At 40.1% G+C, this 20897-nt stretch overlaps 1 protein-coding gene across 2 annotated transcripts in view; it reads right to left on the reverse strand.

Annotated features, from left to right (window-relative positions):
• cntnap3 (contactin associated protein family member 3) overlaps positions 1 to 20897 on the reverse strand; it is a 158316-nt gene that overhangs the window by 93698 nt on the left and 43721 nt on the right. For both annotated transcript variants that reach the window (XM_049468997.1, XM_049468996.1), the window contains exons 3-4: positions 6856 to 7049; positions 235 to 382 (exon numbers count right to left, since the gene is read on the reverse strand). In XM_049468997.1, coding sequence (XP_049324954.1) covers positions 235 to 382; positions 6856 to 7049 — 342 coding nt within the window. The remainder of the gene's footprint in view (positions 1 to 234; positions 383 to 6855; positions 7050 to 20897) is intronic.

Genomic DNA, 20897 nt, shown 5'->3' on the forward strand with positions numbered 1-20897 from the left:
AGTAACCATAAGTAACGTTAATAAGACAATGCTAAACACTTACTATTGTAGTATTACTATTTTTTCTCTTGTAGTATTACTCAGATTTCTGGTCATTTCCTCTATATAATTGTACAATAATTAACAAATAATAAATAATAAATATAATATAATAATAATAATAATAATGTATTTTTAAGGCATGTTTTCCCTGCTGTAGTGAGGTTGTGGTGAAATGTATCGGGCGGTGCTTACTGTACTGGCAGCCGTAGGCCTCCAGCCTCAGGCCGACTCGTCCGTTGGGGTTCCAGTCGAGAGGCAGCACCCGCAGGAACTGGGCGAACACCGGCTGCTGGAGCTTATACGTCACCACGCTGTCTGCGTTGGTGTTCCCAGAGAAAGCCTGTGGGACAGGAGATGTGAAGATTTACTGAGTTACTGCAGCCCAGATTCCATTATACCACAAACACAGCGTACTGTAGGACCTATACATACCAATACAGTCTATAAATCAAACCAGAACCTATTTACCACAACACAGGCTTCATTTATCAACGTGTGTGTGTGTGTGTGTTCGTGTGTTTGTATGAGTAGACACTATGCTACACAGCACGCACCAGAAAACAAAACTGGCATAGTTAAGGCTGCACAATATTGGAAAAAAATTACATTGCAAATGTTCTATTTCCGACAATATACAGGGGTTGGACAATGAAACTGAAACACCTATAATTGATTGTGGTGACGGACAGTTCTGGTGGAAACAGGAGAGTTGAGGTGCACATTGAATTCTGCCGTGATTTGATCAGTCGTGGTTTTATGTTTTTTGGATACAATCCGGGTTAGCACCCGAACATCCCTTTCAGACAGCTTCCTCTTACAGCGTCCACAGTTAATCCTGTTGGATGTGGTTGGTTCTTCTTGGTGGTATGCTGACATTACCCTGGATACCGTGGCTCTTGATACATCACAAAGACTTGCTGTCTTGGTCACAGATGCTCCAGCAAGACGTGCACCAACAATTTGTCCTCTTTTGAACTCTGGTATGTCTCCCATAATGTTGTGAGCATTGCAATATTTAGAGCAGAACTGTGCTCTTACCCTGCTAATTGAACCTTCACACTCTTACTGCTCTTACTGGTGCAATGTGCAGTTAATGAAGATTGGCCACCAGGCTGCTCCAATTTAGCCATGAATGAAACCTCCCACACTAAAATGATGACTGGTGTTTCATTTTCATTGTCCAAACCAACAAAAATACGCTGAAATATTGCAATATTATTTTACGGCCACATCGTCCACCCCTACTTCTTTTATCATCATTTCATTTCGATACTCACTTCATCAAACACTCATTGAACCTCCATTATACTTTACTAAACTTTACTTCACGTCTATAACCTGAATCCAGCTGTACCTGAGACTCGCTTGTAATCAGGGCAGCACAGATTTACAGCTGTGCCAGCAATCAATAAAGACTATAAGGAGCAGTTCAGCACTCAGTCCCAACATCAACATTTCCAGCCTGAGAAACAGAGCTGTGCATTCCCAATCACCTGCCTGCATTAACACAAATCAATACGCCCAACTTAACCAGGCCAAAAAAACACCTCGCTGATGATCTCGCAGCTGAGCAAAAGAGCGAGTAAAGGACTGAAGCCTGATTACTAAACTTTCCCCTCCCTTTTTTTTGCAACCCTCATTTTTTTTACATGGTATTTTAATTAAAAAAAATATGTTTTATTATTAAATCTCTTCTTCAGGGTGAAATTATTGTGATCAAAATGTCAATTAAGCAATAATACACTCAAGGTTCGTGCTATAACGTGTAATATTGGCACTGCTGTGATGCGACTATACCACAGTTCTATTATCTCTGTTTATTAAAAGATTTTGAATTAAAGAGGAGGAGAAAATAGGATCTGTTTGTTTATAAAACCCCCACCAGTTAAAATAGTTCCATTGCTGCTCTGTTTGTAGCTGCACTGTAAGCTCTGCATTATCGGCCATTTCAGTCAAAATTGTGGAAATCTAAGCGTACTGTGAATAAACATAAAAGCTTTACTCACCCAAATAGGAGAGAAATCTGTGTAGATTAAAGTCTAGTGCTCGTTTGACTTCGAAAAAAAAATGTTTTTTAAAGTTTTGTTTACTTCAGCGCCCCCCGGCGGCAAAACCTGCAGAATTACGAGGGTCCTCTATTTTCGGCCACTGTACATTCAGATAAAAAACAACTATACTAACTGGAAAATATATACACTTGATCTTTTTTTTAATTATACAAGCATTAATAATTCGTATTTTTGATTCCCTGGGCTTATTTATTTATTTATTTGTGGTACTGCGTCTTTGCCTGCACCGCCTATTGGAGACATGGCTTAGCGTTTCTGCACTGTGTCTATATGGGATCCAGCGGCTCCCAGCAGTGTATAATGACATTGCATTTGGTTTGTATTTGACGTGTAAGCGCTGCATCATTGCTAGGTTACCTGTATGTGGAGGAGTAGTATATGTAGAGCTTCAGTTCCAGTGCATTACCGGCTGATAATGTCACTCATAAAACGCCTCTCAACCAATCACATTGCAACTAACTGTGGTATGATGAAAAGTGTCACCCCGCTGCTCATTGAGCTCCATTGGCTACCAGTTGATGCTCGCATCAAATTCAAAGCTCTTACAATCGCCTACAAGGTGATGACAGAACAGGCTCCTTCCTACCTGCACTCGCTCCTGAAGGCTTACGCTACCTCCCGGCCGCTGCGCTCCTCCAGTGAACGTCGCCTCGCTTTGCCAAACACACATTCACACAAAGAAATCCAGACTGTTCTCATACAGAGTTCCCCAATGGTGGAACAAACTACCTTCCACTACCAGATCAGGAGAATCTCTCGCTATCTTTAATAAACTCCTGAAGACAGAGCTCTTCAAAGAGCACTTACTCTCCTAACACCTCTAACTAACTAACTACTTCTAACCTCATTTCCTTCTTCCCCTCCTTCACTCCTCTATCCTATTATTCCCCTTTGACCTCCTTTTATCCCTATCCAAAGATGTTTTACCTTTAAACTTATTTTACATTGTACTTGACTATTGTAAGTCGCTTTGGACAAAAGCGTCTGCCAAATGTAATGTAATGTAATGTAATGTAATGTAATGTAATGTAATGATGGTAAATGCCTAATATTTTTGAGTTACATACAGAATATTGAATAGAGGCTACAAGGGGTAAATTGTACTATTTAGACTGAAATTGATTCATTTACTTTTTTACATTAAGGACCCTGTGTTAGTGATCTGTAGACGAGTTGTTAAGTGTGCACCGCACAGCTGGATTAAAGGTGTGTCAGTGTGTCTTTGCTATCATAACGACGGGAAAAGTATATTAAGTGGTCTGTCTTAGTGATCTGTAGACGAGTTGTCAACCGTGTTCCTTGCAACTGGATTAAAGGCATGGCGTCTCAGTGTGTCTTTGCTATCATAACCACAAGAAAAGTACAAATTGCTGGTGATCTCACAGCTGAGCGGCACAGCTGCCGTTTAACGCCTACCGTTTACAGGAAAGATAAAAGAACACGTGAAAGAGTGAAGGGCCGAAGGACTGAAGCCTGAATTCTAAACTTTTTCTCCCTCCTTTTTTTTTTCTTGCAAGCCTCATTTATTCCACATGGTATTTGAACCCGACGCTCCTTCCTCAGCGCGGCCTAATTCCGGGTTGAGTAGCATGTTCGGCGCCTTTGAAGGGATCAGGAGTCTGGTGAAGTGGAGAGTTAAGCCGAACAAATTGCACTGTTTCCTGCCGAGGAAGGAAGAGAGGAGCAGCTCATTTGCTTTAAAGTGCCCTCCTGAAATGCGCCGGGGAGTCAAGGTGCAAATCCTCCAGCATTAGCCGCCGCGAGCCTTCCGCTAGCGGAGCCGCCGCCGCCGCGTGAGCCACGCAAGCTGCGCAATAACAAGAAAGGCTAACGTCTGAACTCCAGGCGCCTCTTCAGCCCAGGCTTTCTTTAAAAACATGACTGGAGCAGAAAAACTGCTGATTAACTGCAGCAATTTCATTCTCTTAACCCTTAGAAAATCTCACCTTGTGTTCTCAGCTTAATTACTCAGGAATCCCTTCACACATTAACATAATCCATATATGGTTAGAAAGGGCGGAGCTTACTCTTTCTAAAAATAGTGATCACATCCCAGTGCGGTTAAGCTAAATCTACAAGAAACCCATTGAGAGAAAAACACCTAAAAAAGTGAAAAATCTCCTTCCCCAACCAATATTATTTACCTTTAGTGCTTCAAACATATTTATATGATGTTTCAAACCAAATAATATCAGTAAATAAAGACTCAAAAGTGTCCACAGAAAAAACAGTGTGAAACTACCTGCTTTACTCAAACTAAAGCTAGGTATGGTGTGCGCACTACTTTATATAGTTTTTATTATTTTACACGCACATGTTTTACTAAGTAGTTATTTTGCACTAAACTAAATTTTTATTTATTTAGACTAAAAAAAGTTTAAATTTTTGCATATATATGTTTTCTTTGTGTGTCCTGATCTTCAAAATGCTGGAAGGCTATAGGCTGCTCTGAGTGTCAGTTTTTTTAATAAGTTAATCTACATGTATCCTAGAGGTGTGATTATTGATTATCAAGAAAAATAAGAAAATAAATCCGCCTGATGCTGTTTCTACATGTATTTAGTCAAAGTAATAATTAATAAGTAATTTAATGAACTCAAATCATCAATATTCTTATGCTTTTTAAACTCATAAACACTCTAGTCTAACCATTTTTGAAAAGATATCTTAGGTGTGAATATATTTAAAGTCTTTACATTCAAAAATAAGTACCATTTTGAGCAAAACATGATCAGTTCCAGGAAAATATAACAATTCTGCTTCCTTTTACATTTTAAATGATGATATTTTTGAGCAGCCGTATGTCTTCTGGAGTAAAAGAGATCAGGGCATGTGTCTGTCTGATATAATTACTGTGTTATAACACCTGAAAGAGGAGCTGAAAACAAAAACGAAGAGAAAAAACGCATAAAAACAGCCTAGAGTTCAAAGGGCTTCAGCAGAGACCCGCTAACCTAGGCTAGGCTAGTCTGCTAGCGTCATGCTAGTGTCTTTTCTTGTTGTGCAATGCTAAGAGAGATCAAGGGGAGATTGGAAAGCCTGCTGCCTTTCAATCTGAATGAATCCCGGTGCGCTCCGCTCACCATTTTATTTCATATGAAGCGGCCCACCCAAAACCGTAATGGAAATGTGGAGCCGGAACATTCCCCCAGCATCCCGACCCAACGCTGCACACATTTACATTTCCCGCAGCTGGCTCCGGGCAACTTTTATTTACTGTCAATGTCAGAGTCGGCAGAGCCTACCGGAGGCGCCGCACCAACTTTAAACGCTTCTGAGTGCGAGATCCACTTTCCACGAGGGCCTATTTAAATGGGCACTTCATGAAAATGGCCCTTTTCATCATCTTTTTATGCCAATGTTCGCCGTTTTAGCGACGCGCGGCTAAGCAGAATCAGCGTTTGATGTGGGGGAAAGGTTTCTCAGCGCTGCTTTAATATTTTAGAATATACCTGCTGAAATACACCCACTTCAACTCTGAAAGAAGACAGTGATAATCATCTGGACACACATCAATCACATCAGCTCTGCATAAAGACCAGGCTTAAACCCCTTTGTTACGCTGCAAATCAGATTGATCAGTTTAAAAATTACAGCTCTGGAAAAAAATAAATTATGAGAGAACTTCAGTTTCTGAATCAGTTTCTCTGATTTTGCTATTTATAGGTTTATGTTTGAGTAAAATGAACATTTTTGTTTTATTCTATAAACTACAGACAACATTTCTCCCAAATTATAAATAAAAATATTGTCATTTAGAGCATTTATTGGTACCACTTTAAAATAAGACTACCTTTATAAAGGGTTTATAAATGGTTTACAGTTAGTTTATTAATGGTTACTAATTAGGTTGTAAATGCCTTAAAAATCATTAATAATCAGTTATAACACATACATAGAAAGGGCAGCAATGACCTGTTGTTGCCAAATAGTGAACCCACAGCCATCTATATTGTTGCCCTTTCTACGTGTTCTATGTGTCATAACTGATTATTAATGATTTTTAAGGCATTTACAACCTAATTAGTAACCATTAATAAACTAACTGTAAACCATTTATAAACCCTTTATAAAGGTAGTCTTATTTTAAAGTGGTACCTATAGCAGAATATGATAAATGGCTAAAATAACAAAAAAAAACTAATTAGCTTTTAGTTCAGAAATCAATATTTGGTGGAATAACCCTGGTTTTTAATCTCTTTTTAATCTAAGTTTTCTGTGATTCTTCTCCACCAGTCTTACACACTGCTTTTGGATAACTTTATGCTGCTTTACTCCTGGTGCAACAATTCAAGCAGTTCAGTTTGGTGGTTTGATGATCAGCTTGTGATCATCCATCTTCCTCTTGATTATAACATGCAATATTGGAAGATTTATTGGGACAATTTCAAGTAAAAATGTTCATTTTACTTAAAAATATACCTATAAATTGGCTGACTTAACTTTGGCATCACTTTAACTTTTAGTAAAACTAATGTACAGTTTTTTTTTTGTACTTTTCTTGACTCTGCTAGAAGGTAAGGAAATATCTCTCTGGTCGGATCCCAGCTTCAGCTGCTGGTAGAGGAGTTGGGTCAGGTTACAGTCGGGTCCGCTGAGACGTTTATGGAGCTACAGATTTGGATTCTGAACTCGGTGCTGCGGGTCGAGTGCAGGTCGCTCTCAAACAGAATCTGCTCCTGCTTTGGAGTTTGGGCTGAATGTTAAATTCTACAGAATCAGGGGTAAAAAAAGCTCCACTCACCCCGATGCTGTCCTCCTGCCGGTACTGCCTCCAGTTGTGTCCGGTGTCGCTGAACATCAGGAGGTAGCTGGTCACCCAGTCGGAGCTGCCGTACCTCCCCTGCGTCGCCACGGCCGTGATCTCGGTCCGCTGCTCCAGATCGATCTCCAGCCACTGGTACTTATTGGAGTCCAGTGGAGACCAGCCTCCAGCCCCTGCAGAGAGAGATACTTTGGTAACACTTCCTATGAACCCTGTGTTTATAATGCCTTATGAATGCATTCATAGTGCATTATATGACATGCATAATACCTTACAATGACTGTAATAAGCCTGTATAATAACTCTAACTATAACTATAATAACAAGTACTTACAGCAACATTCATAACACATTAGAAACTACAATTATAAGAGTTATAAAGAAAGCGCTTGTAATGCCTTATAATATCTGTTCATAAGAACATTGTACAATGTAAACAGTGTTGTAATGCACTATAACAGATTTGGTATATTTTGATATAATGCATTATAATATGATAACAGCTATGATTTCTCAAATCAAGCTTTTATATAAGTGTGTAGCACATTATAAATCCTTATATAGAGTCTGCTTTTCTACCATCATCAATGCTGCTGCAAGATCTTGGTGAAAAATGAAAAAATTAATATAAATAAATAAAATTAAATGAACACTGGACTGAAATAAATCTTGTGACGTTGCAGAATCTTATCGAAACAATGCTACAGTGAAGAATGTGTGATGAAATTAGATATGAAGGCGGTCCAAAGTAATTTACAATTTTAATATTAGAGTGTGTGAGCTTTTTTTGGTGGCTTTTGAAATATATTGGGCGTGTCCCAAGATTAAGGGCGTGTCAGTGTGCCTTTGCTATCATAACGACGGGAAAAGTACACCTTGTTCAGGTCAAAACTTGAAATAAACCAATCAGAGTGTCACTTGCTTATCATTCCCTTTAAGAGCAAGGTGAGCTCTGACTTTGGCGGATTGCTATTTTAACGGTGTAGCTACCTGAACGTGTCCAATGCTTCTCAGCAGAGGAAACTGACCTGCTCATTTATGGTAAATTACTCAGCTAGGAATTTTTTTTTTAGCTACTTTAAGCTTTTAGTTTGTAGTTGTACAGTTATTACTTCTCAGATGTATTTTTTTAGAGAGAATAAAAATAAAATTGTTAATTTTTCATCATGGCATTCTTTCTTTTTATATATATATATATATATATTGGGCTTGATTAAGGGTGTGTCAGTGTTGTTGCTATCATAACGACGGGAAAAGTACACCTTGTGCGGCTTGAAACGTGCAAAAGTTGCAGGTCCTTTTTATTTTTACCATGGCATACATTTTTTCTCTTCTTCCATACAATTTTGAGCATCCTGAACGTGAGCTATGGTTTATTAAAGGTTGAAAAGTTGAACGTATGACGTTGAAACCACTTTACCATATCAATATTGATTCAAAATAGCTGTTTATAAAAATGGGTTTATAAATAGCTGTTCTGTAAGTGGACCGCTCATAAAGAAACCTTTTTAAAAGTTGCCTAAACGTTATCCGAGCAGCTCTCCAGCGCTGCAGCTCTATTAAAGTTTAAACAGCAGGTTAAGAGCGGTGGATGTTGTTATATGACTCTCATACTAAGAGGTGAAAGACGGGCTGAACAGATTGCATTATGCGCCGCCGCTATCTGTAGGCGATCTGTCAGGGGATTGTGTGGAGAGGAAACAATTTCCCCCGCTTTCCCCTCGGCGTTTGTGCAAAAACGGCGAAGCAATCTTTTAACAGATGATTAAGAAGCCGTGAGATTAAGATTTAATCAACATATTTCATTAAGGAGCAAGCTGTTATACAGTCGTCACGCGGCGGCTTATTATTCACCTCCAGAGCGTGTTTGTGTGTACGCAGATAAATGCTGCATTTCATAAGAGATGAAATATGAAATCTGACAATATGATGAAATGGAGCCCCGGCTACACATCCCTCCATCCCCCAAACCCCCCCCCCCCCCCTCCTCCAAACACCTGACAGTACCGTCGTTCTGCTTTCTGAGCGCGCTCACAAAAAAAAAAAGACAGTTCAATTCCATCAGCGCTCACGCCAGCTAATAGCTTTCCTACAGTGCGGTGTCATCACCGGCATTCCAAATCCATGCAGCCGGGGTGTATCCGGGTGTATCCGGGGTGTATTAGCGCAGTCGTTTTCTGACTGTTTTCCCTGTAGGAGACTTTTAAATCCTAAAGCCCCAGAAGCGAAGAATGGACTCCTACAACCTCAACGATTCCAACGCCCAGAAAAAAATAGCCGCTCTCTTCCTCCTGTTAGCCAATCGAGCGTGACGTTTCGGCTCTGTGGCCGAAGAAAATCTCCCTTTTTTTTTTTTTTACAAATAATAAAGCACAAAGCAAAAAAACATGATCACTAAATTATATCTAAATCAGGAGGTGAACTCAAGCATAAATAGGCCAGATTAGCTTTAAAACGTGTTAAAGGAGAAGTTCAGTAAAAATTCAGATTTACATGACTGAAGTAACTGATCACTGACCCCAGATCTCTCCAGTCAATTACTCAATACATGTTTGATGGGTGCAACCCCACCCACCCCCATAGGTTTCAATGGCAAAACGGACAACTTTCAATCACGTTTTTTTTCCCAATATACTGTAATTCTACCTCCATTATTTAAATGCAGCAACTAGTGTAACCTCTGCTTATATTGTCAATTTTTATATCCCACACAATTCGTTTTTAAAAACGTTATTCAGCTCTATTCAAAAAAGGTGTGGTTATTGTAAAAGGGCTGGTTGTGGGCGGGACCAATAACAGACCGTCAGCTCCACTCTGCAGTCAGAAACACGGGATAGAAAAGCTAGAAAACTAGGTTTAATATGGGGCAAGGAGAAGAGGAAAACAGGGGGTTTATATACAGGGAAACACAGGTGTGAGTAATCTCAGTAATCAGGTGAGCCAGAATGCTGAATTGTCACGTGATCCGGTATGTCCGGGATGTCCGGGCGCAGGTGAATTCTGGGACATGGAGTCTTTAAAGTGAACACTAGAGTCCGAGTCTGTGACAGGCAGACCGACAAATAAGTGATAAGTTCGGATTTGATGTGTTTATTGTTTTTTTTTTGTTTGTTTGTTTGCCAGATAAAAAAACACCTCTGTAGAATACTGAGTAGGTATGTAGGTGGGCAAGTGAGTGTGTGGGTGAAAGGGTGTGTGTTAGGGTGGGTGGGAGGGAGGGTGTGTGAGTAAAGAGCTTCATTAGCAGCACCTCCATCTCCTCATCATGTTCTTCTTTAGTCCTGAGTTTGCTGATGGCTCTATTGTTTCTCAGTGTTTTTCAGGCTCCTCACAAACACACTGCAATTATCAGCAGCTTCATTATGAGCACTCTGCATGATTACCTGCAGCTTTACTGAACTGAACAGTCAGTCTTACTTTATCTCACACCTGTGCTTCTGCACTGGAGGTACAACTGAGCATGATTCTGCAGGCCTGTCATATTAATTACTTTATCAATATATCATACAGTGTCCAACTTATTCACTTATTCTGCATGATGACAATGAGGAGGCCATGCTGGTTCACTGTGTGCTAGAACTTCCACAGCAGCAGCTACTTCAGACTGTGTTCACTTTAAATTCGCTGCGACCAGAAACATATTAAATATACAACAAAAATGAACATAGGCGTGGCAGAATAGGATGGATACGGACATGACGTCAATCAGTTTTAGTGACCTCAGTACACAGAATATGTTTTATACTGTTTTATTCATGATTATTCAAAGTAGCTCCTCTTGCATAGAATTTAGATTTTTTTCTCAGTCAGCTTTATGAGGTAGAGTCTCCTGGAATTCAGGCTTTCAGTTAACAGCTGTGCTGCTGAACTCATCAAGAGTTAATTACTTGAATTTCTTGTCTCTTAATAAAGTGTTTGAGAGCATCAGTTAAAGTAAAGTAGTGAAGAGGTAGAGTTACAGGTATACAGTGAATAGTGAATATTTATAGAGTAATGTTCGAATCCAGGTTATGAGAAGCAACAACTACTCAACTAAGAAAGACTAAACTAAAAACTTTGAAAGTATCCGCAAGAGCAGTCACCATAAACACATCTTAGCTTTTATTAAACAAAAAAGACAATAATGATAATAATGATAGTAAGTAATATAATACAGGAAATCCTGCACCTAACAGCTGGGGTTATGCATAGGGCTCAGCCAGGATCTACTACTCACTCAACTTACAACAATAGCAAAACCACCACAATCTGATACTGGCTCGACAAGAATCCAGAAGCACAGCCTAACACTATGTTCATGGTCCATTGCCTCAACTGCCAAGTAACAGACCTACCAAAAAATAACCAATGAACAAACAGAATCCCTCCTTAATCTAAGCTCACTTCCTTTAACTATGGCAACAACACACTTACCTAAGCACAATCACACACAATAAATCACATTATAAGTTGCGTGAGCAGAACACAGCAACCACTACCATCTGATACTGGCTCGACAAGAATCCAGAAGCATAGCGAACTATGTTCATGGTCCGTGCCTCAACTGCCAAGTACTCAGACGTCTACAAAAACTCATGAGACAAATTATTACAAGAGCAGGACCACACCAATCCCCTTCATCCAAACTCTAACACAAACTTCAGTGCAAGCTCTTCTCAGGGGTCATCAGGCAGGCACCTTCCTTCGTCAGTGTTTCGCTGAATTAGGCCCATGATAATATTTAATAATAATGATTTCTCTCAAAAAGAAGAAATGGGGGATATATTTGATTTTTCATAGGAAGGGCTTGATTCTAAAATATCATGAATTCTGCGACCTAAAAAAATGGTGGTATGTTTTAGCCCATGGAATTCAATAGAATTCTTATTTTTATGTTTTGAACACAAATTTACTCAATTCTAGGACACAAATATGTATAAAATAAATAGCTGAATTTTTTTAAGATCAAGTGATTATTTTCCCATTATACTACAATCCTGTGCAATGATTAAAATTATATATATATATTTTTTTTTAAATCCTTGAAGTGTCTAGTTTAAGATTCTAGTAGGTAGTAATAGGTATATTTCCCGTGGGAATAAAAAAGAAAAAAGAAATCGGCATCGCTCTTTACTTTAACAACCTACACACACAAGTGAGCACACTTTTCCACGCAATTTTGACTTATAAAAAGTTACAGAAATTTTCATCTAAAATCTAAAATCTAAAAGTCTACATCTAAACCTAGGTTAATTATGCAGCTTTTAATCCTGACTTTGTTTGTCTTTGTGGTGTCCCACAGGGTTCTATTGTAGGGCCTATGAAACTGATGTTATGGTGACAGAACTGTGTTAAGTACTGAAGAACTGAAGTACTGAAGAACTGAAGTGTGGGCTAACATAAAGAGCCAAAAATCCTGCAGTAAATATGTGGACATTTGCTTGTAGCACACTTTCCCAGTTGGATGGGCTCAATTCTAAAATATCATGAACTGCAGAAAAAAAACGTGGTATGTTTTATCATTTTTTTGTAGCAGTTTACACAGTTTAGTTCAGTTCAGAGTGTGAGTGTGTAATGTTTTTACAACATGTCTGTACAAATTATGAAAATAAAGGGACATGTAGCGGGACGCTGTGTTCATCAATGCGAGTCCATCACGTTAAAGGTTAACACACTCGGCAGCCGACAAGTCCATTACGGCCTGATTTGCATACGGCACCGACCTCGTCACCGTGTTCTCCGGGATAATCGTCGCCCTGATTAGAATGCAGCTCTCGCGCCGGGTTCACTGTTTATACTGGTTAGTTATATTTATGGTGGAATAACAAGCCTGTTTTGGCATTTAGGACAGCGGCGAAAGGCCAGGCGCGAGCACTTCAGTATCCGACACTGAAACGACGCGAGAGCAAACACATTGACCTTTACTCATTACTGAGAGAGAGAGAGAGAGAGAGAGAGAGAGCGCAATAGAGAGAGGGGACGAGGCAGAAGCTCCAGACCTGCAAACAACTCTTTAAAAATTCCTCTTCAGCTTCCAAACTATAGGAAGTCTCTCTCTGAAACGACAGCGCTCGGCACGGAGGCTATTTCCAGCTCGTCTCCGAAGCAAAGACCTCCTCGGGTCCTTCATTCTTACAGTCTTTACAGGCTGTTTGCTTTAAGCTGAGGGGTTCTGAACCCACAGCTCCAAATTCTACATTCTAAAATAAACTCCCTGTGAATTCAACTCAACTCATTTGTAGGGTATACTGCATGTGAATTTAAATAACACACTTCTGGGAGTTAAAACACTTTGGGCTCTATTGTGCACCCTGCACAAGGTTCGGGTGTGGTAGAAAACACTGGAGCTCCACTGACTGATTAAAACCCTGACAACAGCCAACAGTCAATCATCAGAGTCCATTTCTATAGGTGCTCCCAGCGCTCATACACTCCCACTCATTAAAAACACACTGCGCTGTTAAGATACGAACGCGCCAAAGTCAGAGCTCACCTGGTTCTTAAAGGGAATAAAAACAACTGGCACACTGATTGGTTTATTTCACGTTATGCCCAAAATTAACCACAGTCATGATTAATTAAGAGATATAGCACATGCTGTTTGCGTTTGTGTGTTTTGGAGGTATACTTTTCCCAACTTTTACATTAACAGTAAGCTACTAAAATACTAAATAAGATAGCATTGCTGTTCCCGAGCAGGTCAGTTTCCTTTGCTGAAAAGCTTTTGGACAAGTCCAGGCAGCTGTGCTGTTTAAATAGTAATCCACCAAAACACTTAAAGTCAGAGCGCACCTGTCTCTTAAAGGGAATGGCAAGTGACACACTGATTGGTTTATTTTACTTTATGCTCAAAATACACTTAATTCACATTAAGAGAATTAGTACATGCCTTTTGCGCATTTCGAGCCACACATGGTTCACTGTTTGCGCCCACATGATACTCTTTGAGTTAACTGTAACATGAACTCCTTTACAGAGTTAATAAAAAAAGCATTAATGATTTAAAGGCTGATGTATTGATGGGAATATTGATTGAATTCCCATTACAGGGGGAAAAGTAACTCTGCACACAGTAACCTAACCCTTAGACTTAGAAAAAAAGATATGTCATTATTCAGTAAGCAAAAAAGTGTTAAACAAACCAGAATATGCTTTATATTTTAGTTTCTTCCAACTAGGCTGGATTTTCTCAGTCCGTTTTATGAGTTTTAGAGTCAGCTGGAATTCAGGCTCTCAGTTAACAGCTGTGCTGAACTCATCAAGAGTTAATTGAATTGAACTTGAATTTGAAGTTTGAGAGCATCAGTTAAAGTAAAGTAGTGAAGAGGTAGAGTTACAAGTATACAGTGAATAGTGAATATTTGAGTAATGCTCTAATGCTAAGTCCAAAAACAAAAAACATTACAATGATGGAACTGGCACTCATCAGGACCGCCCCAGAAAAGGATAGAAGAGCAAGAGTTCCCTCTGTTGTACACGATTTAGTCAGAAGTAAATCAGCCAAAGTTACCAGCCTCAGAAACCGCAAGTTAACAGCTAAAACCCAGATAAGAGCACCAAATGCTTCTTCAAAGAGTTTTTTTGGTTTGTTTAACACTGTTTTTAAGTTACTACATGATTCCTTATGTGCTCCTTCATAGTCTGGATCAATGTACTTAGGATTCAATGTATGATAGAAACAAGAAAAATATTGTCAAAGAAGGTATTATTGTAAGATTTAGCACAATCACACATTTTTATAAAAATTTGATAAGATTTTGACATATTTCCCAGCTCTAATTTTAAATAATTGAGTGTAGTATTGACTGATTTTCTGACACAGAACGGGATAAAATTGTTCAGCTATTCATCAAGAAAGCCAAGAAGAATTCACTATAATAATAATAATAATAAAAGTCTGAGTCTCAGTATGATGCAACTCGCTGTCAGACAGCACACTCAGAGGTGGAGGTAATAATAATACTGAGTGGATATATAACAGAAACTCGTATTATCAGTATAGGCTAAAGTGAACGAGGCATTTTTTGGCCCCATTTTCCTCCAGATCTTCTCCTTCAGAAGAGTAACAAGAGAAAGCAGCTTGTGGAACAGCTCAGTAGCCTCCATTTACATTCGCGCATTTAGCTGGACGCTTTTGCCCAAAGCGACTTCCATTAACCAACTGCGGAGACAGTCCCTCTGGAGCAGCTTGGGGTTAAGTGTTTCGCTCAAGGGCGAAATGGCCATTAGCCGACGGCTCAGAGCGTATCGGTGACGATAGAGCTGGACGATATGGAGAGAAGAAAAAAACATTGTGGTGAGAGATGATAATTCAAAAAATAATGATACTTCAATAACAATAACTGTGATGAAATTGGGAGGCTTTTTAAGAGGGATCTGGCAACACAGTAGCAATGGCGGCGAGTGCGGCGGCTCAGAAGTCAGAGCAGCTGATTCATATAGAAGATGCTCGCGCTACTTTTAAGTCGTAAGTCTGGCTGCATTTTGGCTCCAGTGGAAACAATAAAAGGCAAAAGATTGACTGACAAGACACGAACCATATGCAAATTACTGTAAGAAAATTGTCCCGAACACCGCAGTGGCTAATACCAGACATCCCAAGTTGCAAAAGTTGATTTCACTCCCCCCCCACCCCCGCCAAAAAAAAAAGAACAAAAAAAAAAACGTGCACACACATTAAAGGATAACGAAACTTTACTTTTATTTTAATTAATTTTACTTTTTTTTTAAATAAATTTAGAGTATTCAGAGGTGAAATGAGTTTCATATTTTTTTCTTTTTGGAAGGCCCTGCCTCTGCTTTCCTTGCCTCCGCCATGATCTGCTTTCTCTCACTCACTGAACAAGGGGGAAAAACACTGCCCGCCCACACTAAAAACTGATTGGCTGTCTCACAGACTCTTTGCAGGGAACAGGCCAATCAGAACCCTCTCCGTTTTCTCTCTCTGTCGTCCTGTGTGCGCGTTTGTGTGCAGTGCGCTCTTGGGGCACTCTAAATTCCGGGAGATTATATGTGACTCGCGGGCATCAGGGAGCCGCTACCGAAACGCGGGAGACTCCCGCAGCTTCAGGGAGACTTGTTTTGTCTGTAATACAAGCACAATGCTAAAACACACTGTCCCCAGCATATATAGCTTTTCAACTGCAGGAGACAAAGACGTCTCAACTACTTCCAGAAAATGAAGATTTGCTGATGTTCTTGAAAAAGAACATGACTGTATCATAGGCAGTTGTAATAATAATCCCTTGGCTCTGTACTGTATTTAAAAAAAAATCTCTCTCTGTTAAGCACAGTCTTAATATGACGGATTATAGTTATACATAACTAGAGACTCAGGAAAAAAAAAAAAACAGAAACCATACTTTTTTTAATGTTTCACTACTTTATTACTTTTGAAAGACCAACTTATAAAACACAATCGTTTTACCTAACACTGAAACCTAACATTGGGGGTGGTTGCAAATATGTGAGATGAACCTGAATTTTCATATTATGTGTTGATTACATTAATTATAGCAAGCAGAAGAAGCCTTTTACTATTTTTCCCAGATCTTCAAACTTTAAAACAGGTCAACCTGACCCAGAACAAAACAGGAGGGCTAATGCAAATTAGTTACGGCATCAAGTTTAACCCCAACTTCTGCCACAATCTGCAGATTTGTTTCTGGAGCAGTTCACTTTCTGAGACGTTAAGCTCTCTTTCTCGCTGCCACTATGAGCAGGAGGTCGCAGGTTCGCACCCCCCACTCATGCAGCTTTTCCATCAAGCTGCCGGCGCTCAGAGGGAGCACAATTGGCTCTGCTCCCTCCAGGTGGGTAGATGGCGCTCTCTCTCTCTCCCCACATCACTCCTAGGGTGATGTCCGAAGCACTGTCTGTGAGCTGATGTATCAGAACCGAGCAGCAGCTCGACAAGAAGCGATGGCTGACTTCACATGTATCGGAGGAGGCATATGCTAGTCTTCACCCTCCTGGTGTGTTGGGGCATCACTAGTGATAGGGGGAGTCCTAATGAGTGGGTTGGGTAATTGGGCGTGTAAATTGGGAAGACAATGGGAAAAATTATAAATTAATTATAAATATATGATTATATATTGTCTTTATCTCCCCTCAAGCATACAAGTATATACTAGTATTTTAACTACGCTAGTATTTTAAACTACAATCTTAATCAATAAGATCAAATTAAATGTTCATCAATATTTGTAAAAATCTAAAAAAAAAAACCTCTCGGTTCTTTGAGTACAGCTTCTCATAATAGTCGTTTCCACTGATGAGAGTGTTTAAGTGTCTGTTTAAAGCAGAGCCGGGTTTTAAGTGGCCCTTCAGAGGCCCCTGATTAAAGAGTAATAACTTCATTCTAAATTAGCTGGATCTCTTCGCGCCCGTCCGCCGGAATCAAGCCGAAAGTCCTGCTCTTCTCTCAGTCTGTCTGACCGGACCGGACAGAAGCCGCTCCGCCCAATGAACAAAGCGATTAGGGTTAACGATGAGTCGCGGCTCCTGAGCGGCGGTTACTCGTCCATATCGCCGTATTATATCACCCGATCCCCGACACGCAAACCGCCGCTGACATTTAATCTCTGAGCCGCTGGGAAACTCACAAAGGCCAATTTGCGATGGCTAATCACCGGAGCCGTGGCCCGTGTCGGCCCGTGTCAAAGGGGGTGGCGGGGGACGGCTGACAAACCTGCAGAGGACGTCTCTTTCTGAATCTGTGGAGTTATGAATGTTGAAGACATCAATCTGAGTTACGCAAGAGTTAAAGGATTTAGAAAACACTTTACAACATGAGTACATAGATTAACCTTAAACCACAGTTAGTTCTGCAGACCCTGCAATTTGATTGGCTGAGAGGCGTTCTACGAGTGCCGTTATCAGCCGGTAATGCACTGTAACCGAAGCTCTCCATGTATTACTCCACCACATATTGTAGAGGTAACTTAGCAGCGATGCAGCGCTTACAAGCCAAACAGCACAAACGCAGCTACAAACAGAGCAGCTCGAGATTCGTGCTATAACCTGTAATATTAGCACTGAAAAAAAATACTAAAAAGCTAAAAAAAATACAGTTCATAGCTAAAAACATACAATATAGACTGCTTTCAAGAATATTCTGATATAAAAAAACAAATTTATTTTATTTTTATTATTCATTTTTGTCAATGTTACTGCTTACAATACGAAATGGCGCACCACTAGTCTCAATTCATCATTATTTACAACATTCTTAAGCATTAACAATTCATAATCATTAATAATGTCACTTTTCTGTTAGTTTCCATGTCAAAAAATACCCAAGCAAGTGTGAACTGTGCACATAAAACACACAATATGTAGACGAATGTTAGTTTGTCAACCCCAGCATCAAGCCTGAGTGATGGTGCTCCAACCAGGTTGAGATAAAGTGGGTAGAGTGGTGATCATCCAACATCCTGACTGACCTCCTCACTAACACTAGTAGAATTTTCAGAAAGAACCAATGAATAAGCTGGTGTCCCAACACTTCTGTCCATGAATGAATCATCTAAAACAGTGGTTCACTTCAAATGTAGTCTAGATGTTGATTGAACTGAATTAGCACCTGTAGCAGAACTTCAATGGGCTAATCGTGATTAATAATTAATACTGAATTGCACCATGCTCTTTTTATCGCTGACACTAACACCAGCTTCTGAGGCTTGCGTCCAAAAGTATCGAGACATCCTAATTAATGAATCCAGCCACTTTAAAGAGCACACACTGCTGACCCAGGCGTCCAACTGTGCTCACACAGCTTCTGCAATCTTCCCAGAGGACTGTCAATAGGATGAGACACCCAGGTCATCAATCAACCTGATGCACTAAGCAAAGAAGAGTGAAGAAGCTCCATCCATGAGTTGGAGTGGCATTTACTGTATTTATCCAGCACTAATCAACCATCATCAATGCTAGAATTGGGTTTAGTATAGTGATGGAGCTCCATCCATTGGGAAACTCAACCCTTGGGATGAATCAGTGTACCTTGTGTTAACAAGATACAGTAGAATCCCCACCATATTGGGCTGTAATGCATGGAATTGACTTCTCTCCATCGTCATAGTGCTCCATCCATTAGAAGTAGTCCAACTTTTCTATGAGTAGAAGTGCCATTTTTATTTATCTAGAACAACTCAACCATCATCAATGCTAGACCACACTAGGGTTATCATGCTCTGGAGGGATATAGCCCCTCTCAACTTAGCTGTGTAGCATTGGATTTGGGTTTACCACAGTGATGGAGCTCCATCCATTGGGGAACTCATCCTTTGGGATGAGTTGGTGTACCATATGTTATCTAGGTACAGTAGAAGTCTCACCATATTGGGCTGTCCTCTGAAGGGGTATAAACCCCTTCACTATAGTGATGGCGCTCCATCTATTGGGGAGCTCAACCCTTGGGGTGAGTTGGTGTACCTTGTGTTATCTTGGTATTGTAGAATCAAGAAACAGTACTGTTCATCCATTGATTAGTTAAACTTTTCTATAAGTTGGAGTGATGATTTTGATCCATAACTACTAATCCAACACCAGTGTCTAACCTTACTATGGTCAACATGCTCTGGAGGGGTATAAACCCTCATGAATTTGGGGTTTTAACCCAATCACTCCATCCATACTTTTGGAATTGGGAGTAGAATTGGCTTTTGTGGTCCACCAGTCAGTACCTGATCATACCAATGCTCTTGTGGTTAAATGCAATTAAGTTCTTCTCGCAACCATGTTCTTTTGAGAAGAGTAAAGTCTGCCATTGTACTGAAATTGGGACAAAATGGTAATCAATACAAATAGTATGCCAATCTGATCGAGTACTCAACGCTACAAGTGTTTTCAAGCCTACATTTGCAGTTGCAGTATCGATATCTGAGTCAAACATAAAAAGGTGCTACCGCTAATTAATACCCTTGATTTCAGAGGAAATTGTGGCTGATATCTTCTAATTTTCAGATATTCGGTCACACAGGTCTATTGTATGTTGTGGGGATTTACCACGATGTCATGCGATACAGTAAACCCGGAACAGGAGCCTGAATAGAAGCATTATTGCCTATTATCCTTTTACAGAAGCAGGCAAATCACCCTTGACGCAAGTCTGGCATGGCAAACAGCATTCCAATGAAGAGCAGATGCGCGTCTAATGAACTGGCCACGCTCTCATCAATAATTCACCGTTTTTCCACCTGCATGAGCCTGAGATCCAGAGGGAGAGGGGGGGGGGGGGGATTCAGGAAAAAACAGCCTAATAAAAGCAAAGTGCCAACAGTAACTGTGGCAGAGCCTCTGATGAAGCGCATGTACCACAAATAGAATTTGTTAGAGGGCAGTTATAGACTTGGGCCCAATCCCATTTCACCCCTTTGCCCTACCTCTTAGTTTTGCATGTTCCCACCTGGGTCCGGATTGCTGCTGAAATAAAAGGGTAAGGTGTAGTGATTTTTGTTGAGATAGAGGGGTAGGGTTTCTTTTTTTTGGGATAGAGGGGTAGGGTTTCTTTTTTGATAGAGGGGTAGGGTTTCTTTTTTTTGGGATAGAGGGGTAGGGTTTCTTTTTTGATAGAGGGGTAGGGTGTCTTGATTCTTGTTAAGATAGAGGGGTAGGGTTTCTGTTTTTTTTTTGATTGAGGGGAGGTGTGGTGATTTTTGTTGAGATAGAGGGGTACGTTTTTTTATTTTTGTTGAAAAAGAGGGGTAGGGTTTCTTTTTTTGATAGAGGGGTAGGGTTTCATTTTTTGATAGAGGGGTAGGGTCTCTTTTTTGATAGAGGGGTAGGGTCTCTTTTTTGATAGAGGGGTAGGGTCTCTTTTTTGATAGAGGGGTAGGGTGTCTTGATTCTTGTTAAGATAGTGGGGTAGGGTTTCTTGATTTTTGTTGAGATAGAGGGGTAGGGTTTCTTGATTCTTGTTAAGATAGTGGGGTAGGGTTTCTTGATTTTTGTTGAGATAGAGGGGTAGGGTTTCTTTATTTATTTTTTGATAGAGGGGTAGGGTCTCTTTTTTTGATAGAGGGGTAGGGTCTCTTTTTTTG

Source organism: Astyanax mexicanus, chromosome 20 (assembly GCF_023375975.1).
Source record: "Astyanax mexicanus isolate ESR-SI-001 chromosome 20, AstMex3_surface, whole genome shotgun sequence".
Taxonomy (NCBI): domain Eukaryota; kingdom Metazoa; phylum Chordata; class Actinopteri; order Characiformes; family Acestrorhamphidae; genus Astyanax; species Astyanax mexicanus.